The following is a 13631-nucleotide window of genomic DNA, read 5'->3' as shown; positions in this document are numbered from 1 at the left end:
GTTGTTTTTTATTCTATAAACATTTGGTGAAAAAGAAGCAAAGAACACAGAAACGGGGAAGAGACAAACAACGCACTAACGCACACTCGACATCCGGACTGGCTCTAGTTATTTGGCTAACTGTTCCGCACGGTTGATAAACACAGGAGTCGGGGTCGAGAGAAAGAAAGGTAAGGAGAAGCGTTTACTGTACCCACCCACACGTAACATAAGGTGAGGTTGTTTATTTATGCATTTGTGTGGGTGGGTGGACAACACACATAGCCTCTTGACGCCTCCTCGCTATTGTCTTTGTTAGTTTATCTTTGCTAGTTGGAGGCGTCTTATACTTGCTATCTTCGTTAGCTCCATTCCCGCTTGTTTTGTCCTGGCCACCTTAGTCTTGCATGGGGCCACATTATTGGAAAGCATATGCCAACTAATCTCATTGACCACAGCTTTTTCTTTACGCCTCTTGAGAGGGACCGCATCGCTCATGCGGAGACGTTCGTTGACACACGCCCAAATAGCCTTGTCACGGTGATCTTTTACCCACTCTGGCTGGCAATGAGTCGACACGTGGTGCCTGAGATGGTGGCCCCCAACGCCATCACACTCGTAGGCTTGGTAAGCTCTATGCAATCTTACCAAATTATTGGCAAACAGTACCATGTAGGGAAAGATAATTTAGATAACCTACAAGACCAGAGTCCTATCTTACTGTCGTGTTTATTATGCATTGTGTCCCTTGTATGCGGCTCGTTGGATGGGGTTCACGCAAAGCACTTTCGATCTGCAACTTCGCTGGGTGACATTTTTGCCCGTGTATGTAGTAGTATTTCACGTATATTTTTTGCTTTGACACTCATGGAGGCCTTCAATGTAAGAGATCTTCATACGGAATGGTATTTGCTTATGGCGCTGCAGCTGGTAGAGTTTAACACGGTGCTTAGTCGTATCAATGCAGATAACCTAAAGCGGGAGAAGGCGAAGAACCTTGCGTATCATCTAACGTATTGTTTTCGTGACTCGGAGTTGTCCTTATTGATCTTATGTGCCTTAATTGTCCGTCTTGTTCATCCAGACACAGGATTTTATTTGCTATTCACTTCCAATTTTCCAAAATACGGGTTTTTGATATTGGTGGTGTTAAGCTTTTTGAATGTGGCACTACTGAAAATGAAGCGTAAGTACAAGAGTGGGATAGCGCTTTGTCTGCTTGCTCGTTTTGTGCCTGTGTACAAGTTGTTTCCGCTGTATCATCACAGCACTCTCAGCGTTATTAGTGGGGCTTTGGTGATTGCGCTTCTTTCAATAGAGGTGCACGTCAGCAACGTTGCCATGCGTCGTGTACATGCCGCTGTTTTGTTTATTTGTATTGGTTCTGTGTTTAATGACCTTTTTTCCATTGTTGCCTCCGTTTTGTACATAATTGGGATGCTGGTGGATCTTTCCTACTCCACTCGTATTCCGCTATTTGTACCGGTGAAGAACGTCTTTTGCGATGGTGTCTTTGACTTGTGTCATGCGGGGCACAAAAGCTTTATGCAGAAGGCATTGCGTCACGGAAACCGTCTTATTGTTGGCGTCTGCGGGGACGAGGATTGTGAAAATTATAAGCGACGCCCCATCATGACAACGGAGGAACGCGTCAATGAGGTGCAGCTGTGCAAGTTTGTCTCGCAGGTTATCCCCAACAGTCCGGTCACAGGTGTGACGGCGGAGATGATCAAGCGGTACAACATTCACGTTGTTGTGTGCGGCACAGAGTACGATAGACCTGATGACACCTTTTACACCATTCCACGACAACTTGGAATTCTGCGAACCGCCCCCCGCACCGAGGGCATCTCCACAAGCGTGTTGATTGCTCGTATTCGGGCGGCCACCGACGCTGATGTTGCGGCAAAAGATAAGTTGTCAGGGGCCTCCGTTGTGAAGGAGGGATCGTAACTCTCCCTCGGGGCCATGCATGGTAGTGGACGGGAAGCGGGGAGCGGCTGTGCAGTTGCGATGAATGCTGAGAGCTTGTGTTCACTGCAATGTTGGCACCATCACGTGTGCATCCATGGAGTTGTGTACATGGAGCCTCTAAATGTTCACGAATGAGCGAGGGATGAAACGACGGAGCTGGAAGAGGAAGAAGCAAAAAAAAAAAAAAAAAAAGAAATGCTCAAGCCATGGTGTGAGGATAGGAACGAAGGGTGGTTTTGTGCGCATGCATTCCTTTGATCTAGTTTTTTTATTATTTTGAGGATGGCCGTACAAACCACATACGGCAAAAATGATGGCAGGAAATGAATGACAGGCGGGGGAGGCCTCCACTGGGGCATATATTTACTCCTGAGCTATGACTGTAAAAAAAAAAGACGCTTTTTTTTTTGCTTTCATCAATTGTTTTTCTTTTTATGTTCGCTTGATTTTTTTCTTTTTTATCCCTATGTCTGTGTATTTGTTGCTTGTCGGTGTGGGGCCATCGATGGCCTCTGTGCCGTTGCCCAGTTCATGTGCGGGTGTTGATTCATTTCGTCTTCTTGACATCTTCTTTTTTTTTCTTCCTTTTTTGTTCTTTTGTTTTTCTTTCGCTGTACTTCTGTGGAAGTAAAACTTGACTACAGAGCGTGAAGAACTTTACCACCGCTGAGAGGAATTGCGATTGCACGGAGTCAGTTACACCCGTAGTTCCCAAGTCTGGCAGTCCGTCCCTGCTCAGGAGAGGACTCACTAAGGAAGTATTGAGGGAACCGCACCTCTTCTGTACATTCATTTAACAATCTACTTTGGCGAATTCGTTGGCCCCCGTTTTTTTCCACCTGACGTTTTCGTTGTTGTTGAGTCGTTAGTGTGTGCGCTACGCTCTCACTTGTGCTCCGCCTTTGTGACAGCTGCATCCGCGGTGCTCCCCTGAAAGCTACACCGGAACTCGTCGAGGCTGCTTCTGCCACTGCGCTCTATTGCAGGCTTGGGAGGCGTTGAGGTGCCGAGCGTTGACGACTAGTCACTGTCTACCTCGCTTCTCCCGACCAAGGACGGAAACAATACTACATTGTACCCACCGGAAGCGACGCGAAAAGAAGCTTGGATAAAGGAGGAGAAAAAAAAAAGTAAAGTAAAAAAGAAACATTTACCCGCATTTTGGAGCTAAAGCGGGGTAGCCGGTGGTATTGTGAGAAAAAGAGACGAAATACAGACTTCGCAAATCCACCATAAAACATAAAGAACAGCAACAAAACAGTAAAAGAACGTTTGCAAAAGAGAAAGAGAGAGAGAGAGAGAGAGGAGGCGTACTAGGTGCAATCAGCGAACTTCAAGCATGTGCACTCCCAATAATAATGGGGTTTGCAGGGATGCTATGTATCAGGCGCACTTTGGTGACAAAAACACGCGTGAGACCACTGCCGCTGGGAATACAAAGTCACGTTTTTTTGGTTCAGCTATAAATCCCTCATCACGCAGCTTGAGAAGAAGTTCGGTCTCTTTTACACCTCACAGCCAGGCGCTGCGCACCAACTCCGGAGGGTTGCCCACGTGTATTGCAAATCAAAGTGTTACGCCTGCGACGAATATGTCTTCAGCTGGGAATGCCGCTTCTGTTGCACATGCTTCCCCTGCTCCTGTGTTATCATTGGCTCCCCATAGTCCCATCAATACGGTGATTGCTCCTTTTCACCAGCCGCTGCAGCAACAAACCGTGTTTGTGGTAAATGTGGGCGATGTGCAGCCAATCCCATGCGTACCCGTCCAGCAAGTAGTCTTGGCGTCCCCAAGCCCCTTAAATGCACCACAATTACTTACGAGCGAGGCTTTCAACACGTCCCATAGCCGTAGCAGCAGTGGGAATTTTTCGGTTGAAGGGACTTCGAGGGATGTCGCAGAAGGAGGCTTCTCCCCGTTAACGCCTGTAGGATTTGTGGGTGAACCAGCAGTACTTGGTTTCCAGAATCTGGCTTCCCCAGTCGCATCACCTAACACGCACATTTTTCAGTCGCCATTGCATTTTGCCTATTATTTACCCCCAACACCATTGGAGCAAGGTGATAATAAATTGGCGACATCACAGTTTGCCAATTTTTTAAGCAATGACGGCAGCAGCCAAATTCCCGCGCCTGTAAACAACACGACTGATATTAATGGTAAAGAGAAGATGGATAACGTCAATGGTGAACCACATGTTGAGGTGTATGCCCCTGACTTTACCTGTATTATTTCTCTTCCAGTCTCTGCTATTACGCAATTGCCACACTCGTCATTGGGTGTTTCACGGTTGGTTCTTTGTCGAAAATATGTCCCTGGTCATCCGGATAGCTGCTGGAAGGGTGCCATGTGTAAGTTTGTGCATGCCGACCCTATGGGCGCACTACAGTGTCCCATTCACGTGAACTACTCTTGGCGAAGCGTGGAGCGCTGCACGTATCAGCGTCTCCCAGCTGGAGAAATGATTGTTGTGCTGGCACCAAATGGCAGAGAACCTGCGGAGACGTTTCCGAGTGAGCGCGTTTTGGTTACCCGAGGAAGTCTCAACCGGAAAACTCACGCCGGACCACCCTCTCGCTGCGCCCACTACTACTTCAACCGTCTATGCAACCGAGGTGAGAACTGTAACTTTATTCACACCATTCATGTTGATCCGAATGTGGAGGAGGACTTTAAGCGTGCCCCGGCGTGCAACTCCATTGCGCCAATCAAGAAACGAAATGAACACGCAAAGCCACTTGCCTCAGAACGTTCCGATGGATTGAGTAAGGGGGATGCCATTGAAACCAGTAAGAAAACCGCTATGGCACCGTGTTCAGTGGGGCACAACAATATTCCTGAGTCTTTTGACTTTGCAGCCAACACTGTGTCATCCACCAATTCAAACTTTTACCTCGCAGTACCTCAGAATGCCACACGCCTGTCGAATTGCTCAGTGCCGTCGGTGGGAGGTGCCAGCGCGCGCAGCAGCTCCAGTGGGGTGACGAATCCAATTGAATGGACATTTGTGGATAACCTGGATTGCTCTATTTGGTCAGACGGAGAGAAGGCACCTCTGCCCTCTTAAAAAGAATTAAAAAAAAAAACGAAGCAAAACAGTGATATGCAACTTACTGTGCTTCTACGTACTGGTAATGTTGTTGTTACTTTTTTTTTTTTTACTATTTTTTATGTTTGTTTTATTTCGGTCTTTGTGTGTGTAGGTCCAAAGAGGCGTGGGTGGGATGTATATTTATGTACGTATACACATTCGTGCACGTGCACGGATGCATAACAATCAATACTTTGTCTATGAGACTGGAAGAGGGGAAGGAAAGAACATGTCCGCCAAGGAACAATGAGCAAACAACAAGTGAGTGGGATTGGGGAAATATATATATATATTTGAGAGCCAAAGCGTGTGTGCGTGTGCTGTATGGCGAAGTTTTTTATTCTCTATTTGAAAGAGTGTTATGGTTGCCGTGCCTGTACGCATCTAGCATTGCCGTGTTTTCTCTTGTATTTTTTCCCTTCCATATTTGTCCATATTTCTATTTATATATTTGCATTTATGTTTACCTATGCAGTGAAAATGAAGAGCTACGGCCCATATACATGGAACAAGGCAAAATAAAAAAAAAATGTGTTATATATGTTGGACAGGTGTGTTTTTTTTTTTTGTTTGGGCGGCTGCTATTTCTATTTTGACTGATATCTTATCTATTAGTGCAGATGCTTTTTTTTTCCCCCGCTGTCACTTTCTTTACGCAATTTCCGTCACTGCTTTTTTTTTTGTGGTCTGTGTTGTGGCTTGACAAGTTGCCAAGAAGATAAAACAAAAAAAGATGATGGAAAATGTACTTTGATGTATGCCGCTTATTTCTTTTCCACACCATCTCTTTGTGTATATCGATTTCTTGGTTTCTCTGCCGTTACACACCTAGCCGTACATGTAAATACGTACACGCATACACAGATACGTACATCTACATATATATATATATATATATATATATATAATATGGTCCTGCACTGTTGACGGTGTATCTTACGTATATATTTGTATATTTATACGCCACGCTTGCTGGTACCCTCCCCTCTCCCTGGGGGGAGGGAGCCTACTTTATTGCGGCGTACGATTGATGTGATGCAGGGATAAAGAGAGGAGGAGTAGACTGGTAGCATGTGGGTGTGCGCTTTTCACGAGGAAGGAGAAAACCCACTTGCCTTACCGCCCCCATTTTCAGGTGAAAAACCAAAAAAAAAAGTAATAAGTAAAAAAAAAACACACATATTGCACACGCATGTAAATGTTGTTGCTAAGACATTTTCTTACTTCCAGGTGTGTGTGCTTGGCGGCGGCCATTCCAATGCCGGCCTTGTGCGAGGTTGGGGGTTGGGGAATGAACAACAGCTACACGAGCGGGGTGGGGAGTCAACGGCCCGCGAAGTACGAGAGAACATGGAATGAGAAATAAAACCAAAATAAGAACCAACCGAGAAGTTGTTAAGGGAAAAGGACATTGAACGGGGTTAAGATGAATTCCTACCTCGTTCCCTGTTGTTTGTATCGTTTTCCCTCTTTTTGTTTTTGGCTCATTATTTTATTACCCATACCGATATTGTGCTCTTTTTCCTGTTTGATTTTTATGTTGTGTGTGCGTGCAGTTATGCCGTAAGGTTTATTTTGCGTCATCGCTGGCTGAACCTCCGTGCACATGCGTGGACGTGCAGTTTCGTACGTGTGCGTGCGCACGTTGGGAGGGCAACGGTGGCGCCGTGTTGCAGTTGGTGGGTGTAATACTACATCTCTCTTTGTCACTGCCATCACCCCATTCTTACGTTATCGTTTTTTTATTTTTATTTTTACATCAATTAATACACATATATATATATATATATTAACTCTAAGCGAATAGTTGGAGTGTGTATCTCTGCGGAAGGAACGAGAAGAGTAACAGGGACAAATTTTTCCGCAAATGCAATAAGTTATGCAGCGGTAAAACAAAGAAGTGAATAAATATTCTTTTTCTCACTGTTTCTCCGTTTCGCCAACCACCTCAAAGGTAGAGGTGGTGAGGAACAGGATATATAATGTAGAAAGAAGGCGAAGACAAAAAAAACAACAACAAAAAAGCGGAGTATAGAAGAAGAATTTTAAAATAAAACTACACGGTATAGATTTACCGGCCAAAAAAAAAAAATAAGTTGTGACTGGGCACATACCTTCAAATACGCGAGGAACTTGTGTAGGGAATACTCCAACATGTTCTTTTTTTGTGGTTGTTATGCCCTTGCATTTGATTGAGGTGGACACGTTTTTCTTGTCTTGTTTTTGTTGGCAGACACCGCTTTCGCCTTGCCTGCTATCTTATTGTGGAAACTAGTGAAGGGAAGGTGCGACCAAAATATGATACTAAGTAAACGCGTGACTTTCTTGTTTAAGATATCCCTGTTTTTTTTCTTTTTTGCCTATTACTTGTGTTGTTAACGATACCGCGTTGGAATGTGGTGCGCGTGCACACCGTGTTTTGTTTTTATCTTTCCCCACCCAATAACCCCGACCAATTGTACTAGCAGTCTCCACATGGAGGTTTCCGGCAGTTGTGGGGCACTAACGGCGACCACTTCATAGCTTTCCAACGAGCCCGGTTAACATTAAAACGTATATTGTGAATTACTATTGTTGATGGATTTATGTGTGTGTCTGTGGAGGGAGATGAGGGATAAATCACCTCGTACGTGGGGAATGATGTTGAGCGCAACGAGACCAAACTGTGTGTTTTTTTTTTCCTTCACTTTACAGGAAGGATGCGTTAGACCTCAGCCAGCTGCGTATTTTGGTGTATTTTCTAATTTCAGTGAGTTGCCACACACTGTTCCGTTACTCGTATATGAGCTACTTCTTGCACTGGATTGGATTACGCGTGGATGAAAGGAAGAAGCTGTTGTTTTCTTTTCTACACCGTTTTTTATTGCGGCCTGTTCCACATTTTATGCGTTTTTTTTTCTTTTCCTTTCTTTGTCCCAGCTATCCACCGCGTTTTCTCTTGGAAATAAGGAAAAAAGAGGAACACAAAAACAGAAAAGCAAACCGTAATGGAAACCGTAGAAGAAGGTACAGTGAAGACCGCCGTGAAGTGCAAAAACGGTTCCATCCCCGTTATTAATTCAGCGTTTACTCACATTTACATGGTGCCGTCCCACTTGGTGGTGCATGCTCCTTTTGTGAAATCAGCGGCCACGCGGGCGATGTTTTGCCGGAACTATAAACGTTTTGAGGCGGACTCTTGTGCAGTGGGCAGTAATTGCAGGTTTGTGCATGCGGACGTGGACCTTGGAACACTGAAGGCGTATGCGGTTCATGTGAACTATACATGGCGTGATGAAGAGCTCTGCATGTACAAACGGTTACCGCCAGGTGGTTTTGTGGAAGTGTTGCTGCCGAATAGCAAGCCTCCTGCAGTGAAGTTTCCAAGCGAGTGCATTCTTGCGACTCGGGGTGCGTATTCAGTATCAAAAATGAAGTCCCAAACACTCTCGCACTGTGCACACTACTACTTTAATTACCTGTGTAACCGTGGCGAAGACTGCGGCTTTATTCATGCCGTGTACGTTGACCCAAGCATCTCTGAGGTTTACAAGCGTGCAACGGGTCGCTCGCACCGCCATTTTGTGCCATATGCGCTGAAAACGTCTACTGGGAGTGCCGTTAACGGCGACCACAAACATCGTTCTCGCAAGGAGGAACTAACCGATGTGCAGCCAAACCTTTCCATGGTGGGTGGAGTTTCCAAATCTGATGGTACTGGTGAGGTTCTTTTGTCAACTCTCGTTGGTCAGGGCCCGAATTCGTGGAGGGGACTGAACTGTTCCATGGAGGGGAGCGGTGAGGGACCATACAGCAGTTCATCAGGTGAGGAAATTGCAAAGGAGGTGGAAAAATGGATGAATGGCGATGACGCTTTGCGTACCGCGCCTGAGGTTCAACATAATGGACGTCCTTTGGACCGACGTACTTGCCGTGTGTACAGACATGATCCTTACCACTCTATTTAGAACCTTTATTTGACGGTTGATGCTGGTTTAATTTTCTCTTTATTTTTTATTTATTTTTTGTTTTGCTTTCACGACCCATCTCCTGCTGTAAATCTGCGTATGTGCACACAGATATATATACATATATATATATATATATATATATATATGTATATATATGTATACGGTTTTGCTTCTACGTGTGTTTGTGTTTGCTCCTGTGGTAGTAGCTGTTACTGTTGTATTTTCGTTGTTTTGTGACTGAGTAGTATTGCTATGTGTATGCGTTAGGTATTTCTTTTGCTGCACCACATGCACCGAAATTTGGATTCGTGTTTCTTTTGAGATGAGAACAAGGATGCAGTGAGTAGCTTGATGGTTGCACGCCTGTACGTGTGGGTGCGTGCGCCAATCGTGTTTTTTTTTTTGTTGTGTGTGTGTGCGTTTTTTTTGTTTTTGTTTTTGTTTTTGTTTTTGTTTTGAAAGAACGCATATATATATAAGGTGCATATTTTACATATGTCTATGCGTTTGTTGTACAAAGTGGCTATAAAATAATAGGACCAACACGGAACCGCACGAATACAAAGCATAAAAAGAGGAGCATGGATAAGAAGGAAGGAAAAGGTTGTAATGGAAGGAAATTTACAGTTTTTTTTTCGTAAGACGACTACACATTTTCTTCATTTGTTTGTTTTTTTTTTTTTTGTGCCTCTTCTTCGTCTTTTGTGTTTCCTTTGTGCTTTTTTTTTCTTTTTTTATTTGTACCGAGATTTTTTTTCCTCTTCTGATTGCTACCACTACGCTTTGGTGAAGCAGACGCGCATACGACGTCAAACGAGCTTTTCAGTGACTTTGTGGGGCGTTAGAAGCTGGACACCACGGTGATGTCGTGTTGGAGATACCTTATCGTGGTACCGGACTCTATTGCCTCGCATTTTCATTTGAGGCCGAGAACCAGCTGTGCTGTCCCCACTTGATTGTTGCTAGTCTGGGGCCCACAGCATGGACTAGCTTCCAGACCAGCCGCGTCTTGCTGGGACACGGCATTTACATCATAAGGTCTGGGGGCATGCGTTACCTTGTCGTCAGCTGTGCTGTTCCGCACCATGCTGCTGCTAAGTGGCGGTGGGAACGTCCCTACTTGGTCTGGGCCGACATGTTTTACACCGGCGGCCGGAGTGTGAGCTTTTGAACTCATTTAAGAAGAGACGAAGAGAACAAAAGTAATGGGAAAAGTAAAAAAAAAAAGGAAAGAAAAACAAGAAAACGATAAAAAATGGTTTTTTTTTTTCTATTCCCATCCTCTTCGTTGCGGTGTTTCTTCACTATTCGGGCCGGGGAATCAACACCTATAAACTCATACATTTATATATTGCCTGTCTTTTTTTCTTTTTTTTTTTCGTTTATTGTTTTTGTTTTAATTATTATTGTGTTGCTTTGTTCTTTGCTGTTCTTTGCGCAGAGGAGCTAACCACAGCCCCTAACGTAAAGGAAAAGAGCCCGCTTTCTTCTTGTCTCACCACAAGTCACAGCCCAGGCAGACAGTAGGTGCCATGCCGTCAAAACAGTCTGCTCCAAACAAAACAGGTGGAAACCTCTTGGAAGTGTTTGACTGCGATTTTAAGACTCTCTACCTGATGCCGTCTCACCTGGTGGTGCACACACCGCCGGCACGCCTTAATATTTCCCGACTCGTTAAGTGCCGTAGCTACAAACCAAACGAGTGGGGTTCGTGTTCAAAGGGAGAAAACTGTCGCTTTGTTCACGCGAATGTGGACTATTTAACGCTGGAATCCAAACCCATCCATGTGAACTATATCTGGCGTGACGAGGAGCTCTGCATTTATGAGCGGCTTCCTCCGGGTGATGTACTTGAGGTGTACTCGCGGAACAAGAGTAAAAAGCCTGATTTGATTCCAAGTGAACGTATTCTCGTGACTCGACGAGCGTTGTTGTACCGAAAGGACACCACTCGGTCTCTTTCTCACTGTGCCCACTATTACTGTGATAGGATATGCAACCGCGGTAAAAATTGTGACTTTATTCATGCAGTTTACGTGGACCCGAATGTTGCGAGTGACTTTAAACGTCCCCCTGCACGGATGATGTCACGGTTTTATGCCTCCGCAGATCCTTTGAAAATGGATAATTTGGACTTTCAAGCACCATGGACAAACCAAATAAATTCGTCTTTGCTTTCCCATAGATGTCCTTCGCCGAAGGAAGATGTTGCTTCCCAGCTGCTTTCCAACACACAAACCTCAGATTTTTTGCCTTTCAATGGGGAACCACGAGAGGCGACTGTCTTCAGTATGAATGCCTCTCAATCGTCAATTGGAGGTGCAAGGTCTTTGCCCCTCACCGCTTTGGGTAAGAGCTTTACGAAGAGCATAGATTTTTCCGGTGCCGGCAATGATAGTCTTAGGGAGGAAAATGTTTCCAGGAAGGCGAAATATGTACAACCTTCTGCACTTGGAGCCCATACTCCGGTAACTCAAACGCCCATGATGTTCTCATTGGTTTTGTCGCACGACTTACATGGAGCCCTACCGCTCTCTGATGGTGGTATGAACAACATCTCTTCCGCTCCATACAAGGCGTTTGACGCATCTAGCGGGCAAAGTTTCTTGGGGGGCTTAGATGGTCTCACCGTTTCTCCTCCCGCATCTTTGCAGGGTACCGGAAATTTATCGGTTTTTTCCACTGCGTCAGCTTCTTATCAGATGCCTTTTAACTCTGGCCACGAGGCTAGTTTTGCAGTGTGTCGTGGCGTCATTGGTGAAGCTAAGGATGTAGAAAGACCTTCAGGTTCTATGGAAAGGTCTACTCGCGTTTACCGCCACAATCCCTATAAGTCTATCGATAAGTTTCAAGAGTTTTTTGGGGGTGCAAATGTGGAAAAATAAGAGGCGAGCGAAGGTGAAAAGTGTTTGTGCATCCTGAAGAAATGATGCACTGCAGGAGGTGAAACTAGGGATGGACAACCAGCAGTGGCAGGTAGGTGGGCAATGCATGGACTTCGCTCGGCAGGGCTATAATTAAAACCAGAGGGAAACACCATAAAAAGACGCCGAAGACAAAAAAGGGCTGAAATAAAAGTAAACGAAAGTACTTGAGCGGCAACAAGGGCAAAAACAAAAAATGGGATGAACTTTAAAAGGATCGATGTCGTTGTTACTTGATGTTTTTTTTTTTTTGCTGATGTGTTTCATTTTGTGTTGTACAGTGATCTTTAAGATTTTTTTTTGAACACACAAAGCGAAAAGGACAAAAACTACAGGAATGTAAAAAAAAAAAAAAAAAGGCAAGGTGCTATTGACATTTCCGTTGGACGGCGGCGCGCGTTCCCAGCTGTGCCTTCATATATTTACCATTCCTAGTTATTATTTAATTTTTTTTTCCTCCCTCGTTTTTCGTTCTTTTTTTTCTTTGGTTTAAATTAATTCTTTGATTTACAACATTTCTTTCCTTTTTTTTGTTTGTGTGGAGTGGGGGTGGGGGTGGACTTGACTTCCCTTCGCATTGCCCTGCCCTCGCTCCTCCTGTTTGCGTTCTTTTGGTTGCTTTTTTGCACACTAACGCCTTTGGAATCATGCGAAAAGTACGGACCGTTTCTGCCTTTGCATGTCGAGTGCGCATACTTTTTTCTTGACGCACAAACTGAGACGGATATGTATTTTTTTTTTTTTTTTGGGTACTCCCTCGTGTTCCCAACGTCGATTTTTTTTCTTTTTTCTGCGACATGATCATGAAGGCTGTGAAAAACAATTGTTCTTGTTTTTTTTCCGGCTTTGAACGGGAGCTTTTGGAACCATGAGAGTATTGATGCAACTGTTTTTGCATGTTGCTTTGAATTTTATTCAGCGCAGCTTTTCTTTCTTTGTGTTCCGCGGTATTTTTTTCTTTTGCGTTTGGTGTTTTCTTTTTTTTTAAAAAAAAAGGTGTTACGTGGACATTTGTATATTTACATGTATTTATGTCGCTAGTCACATCTTTTTTGTTCTCCTATTTTTGGTTTTACGCATTGCTGCTGTTGTGGAGTTGTTTTTTTTTGCTTTCTGACTTCATTTGTTGTTGTTGTTTTTTTGTCCCACAGCTCCTTCCTTGTCTCTCTATTTATATATGGCTTTGCAGGCGTTGTAGACGCTTTCGTCTTTTCCGCTGTTTGTTTTTTGTGTGGCGTTCTTCACGGGTTTCAATGGATATGTGCTGTTGCGGACCATGTACTTGTGACACTCTTGTGTGCCCCTTCTTTGGAGGTGTCGTGCCCTTTCCAACACTTCACGAAGTAGGAAAAATTGATGAGAGAAAATGGATGAAGCTTGACGACAAATTTTTTTTCTATTCTTGTTTTTTTTTCTTTTTTTTCTTTGAAATTTGATTTAACGCCGGCAAGGAGTGAATGTTGTTTTTGTTTGAGGGGAAGTCTGAGAATTTAATGGTGGTGAGAGGTGGGGGGGGGGGGTGAGGGGGAGGATGGAAACAGGTGACGTTGAGGCAAATCAATGGGAGCAACTCGTCCTTCCCATTCACGAGAAAAGAGGTATAAAAAAGGGAAGGGGGCGGGTGGAGGCGGTGAAATAAAATGGGAAACACGTTTGTAACACGACGTTGTTATTTATTTGTTTTTTTTTTTGTTTTGTTTTACGCGCTCTCTT

At 44.4% G+C, this 13631-nt stretch overlaps 4 protein-coding genes across 4 annotated transcripts, besides 17 other annotated features; all 4 read left to right on the top strand.

The window, feature by feature from the left end:
• Nucleotides 1-411: 411 nt before the first annotated feature.
• Nucleotides 412-1932, top strand: TraAM80_01025 (putative cholinephosphate cytidylyltransferase A; the record flags this gene model as incomplete). The annotated part of the gene is made up of 1 exon (XM_029378081.1): nt 412-1932. One exon carries the CDS (start codon nt 412-414, stop codon nt 1930-1932), a length of 1521 nt encoding a protein of 506 aa, XP_029242047.1.
• A 194-nt stretch (nt 1933-2126) lies between these two features.
• Nucleotides 2127-2149: a microsatellite.
• Nucleotides 2150-2504: 355 nt separating this feature from the next.
• Nucleotides 2505-2562: a sequence feature (A-rich).
• A 670-nt stretch (nt 2563-3232) lies between these two features.
• Nucleotides 3233-3261: a microsatellite.
• A 70-nt stretch (nt 3262-3331) lies between these two features.
• Nucleotides 3332-5020, top strand: TraAM80_01024 (zinc finger protein family memeber; the record flags this gene model as incomplete). Its single annotated transcript, XM_029378080.1, has 1 exon — nt 3332-5020. The coding sequence occupies one exon, from the start codon at nt 3332-3334 to the stop codon at nt 5018-5020; it is 1689 nt and encodes a 562-aa protein (XP_029242046.1).
• Nucleotides 5021-5100: 80 nt separating this feature from the next.
• Nucleotides 5101-5138: a sequence feature (A-rich).
• Nucleotides 5139-5922: 784 nt separating this feature from the next.
• Nucleotides 5923-5955: a microsatellite.
• A 227-nt stretch (nt 5956-6182) lies between these two features.
• Nucleotides 6183-6218: a microsatellite.
• Nucleotides 6219-6787: 569 nt separating this feature from the next.
• Nucleotides 6788-6834: a microsatellite.
• A 1197-nt stretch (nt 6835-8031) lies between these two features.
• On the top strand, nt 8032-8991 carry TraAM80_01023 (uncharacterized protein; the record flags this gene model as incomplete). Its single annotated transcript, XM_029378079.1, has 1 exon — nt 8032-8991. One exon carries the CDS (start codon nt 8032-8034, stop codon nt 8989-8991), a length of 960 nt encoding a protein of 319 aa, XP_029242045.1.
• Nucleotides 8992-9017: 26 nt separating this feature from the next.
• Nucleotides 9018-9055: a sequence feature (A-rich).
• A 47-nt stretch (nt 9056-9102) lies between these two features.
• Nucleotides 9103-9155: a microsatellite.
• Nucleotides 9156-9417: 262 nt separating this feature from the next.
• Nucleotides 9418-9451: a microsatellite.
• A 196-nt stretch (nt 9452-9647) lies between these two features.
• Nucleotides 9648-9734: a sequence feature (A-rich).
• Nucleotides 9735-10173: 439 nt separating this feature from the next.
• Nucleotides 10174-10250: a microsatellite.
• A 100-nt stretch (nt 10251-10350) lies between these two features.
• Nucleotides 10351-10429: a sequence feature (A-rich).
• Nucleotides 10430-10526: 97 nt separating this feature from the next.
• TraAM80_01022 (zinc finger protein family memeber) lies at nt 10527-11879 on the top strand (the record flags this gene model as incomplete). Its single annotated transcript, XM_029378078.1, has 1 exon — nt 10527-11879. The coding sequence occupies one exon, from the start codon at nt 10527-10529 to the stop codon at nt 11877-11879; it is 1353 nt and encodes a 450-aa protein (XP_029242044.1).
• Nucleotides 11880-12259: 380 nt separating this feature from the next.
• Nucleotides 12260-12276: a microsatellite.
• Nucleotides 12277-12997: 721 nt separating this feature from the next.
• Nucleotides 12998-13062: a microsatellite.
• A 244-nt stretch (nt 13063-13306) lies between these two features.
• Nucleotides 13307-13345: a sequence feature (A-rich).
• Nucleotides 13346-13584: 239 nt separating this feature from the next.
• Nucleotides 13585-13619: a sequence feature (A-rich).
• Nucleotides 13620-13631: the final 12 nt, after the last annotated feature.

This window comes from Trypanosoma rangeli, assembly GCF_003719475.1.
Source record: "Trypanosoma rangeli strain AM80 chromosome Unknown Tra_15.4_contig_00020, whole genome shotgun sequence".
NCBI lineage: Eukaryota > Euglenozoa > Kinetoplastea > Trypanosomatida > Trypanosomatidae > Trypanosoma > Trypanosoma rangeli.
The sequence above is the reverse complement of the archived record's forward strand: the minus strand, read 5'-3'. Positions and strand labels throughout refer to the sequence as shown.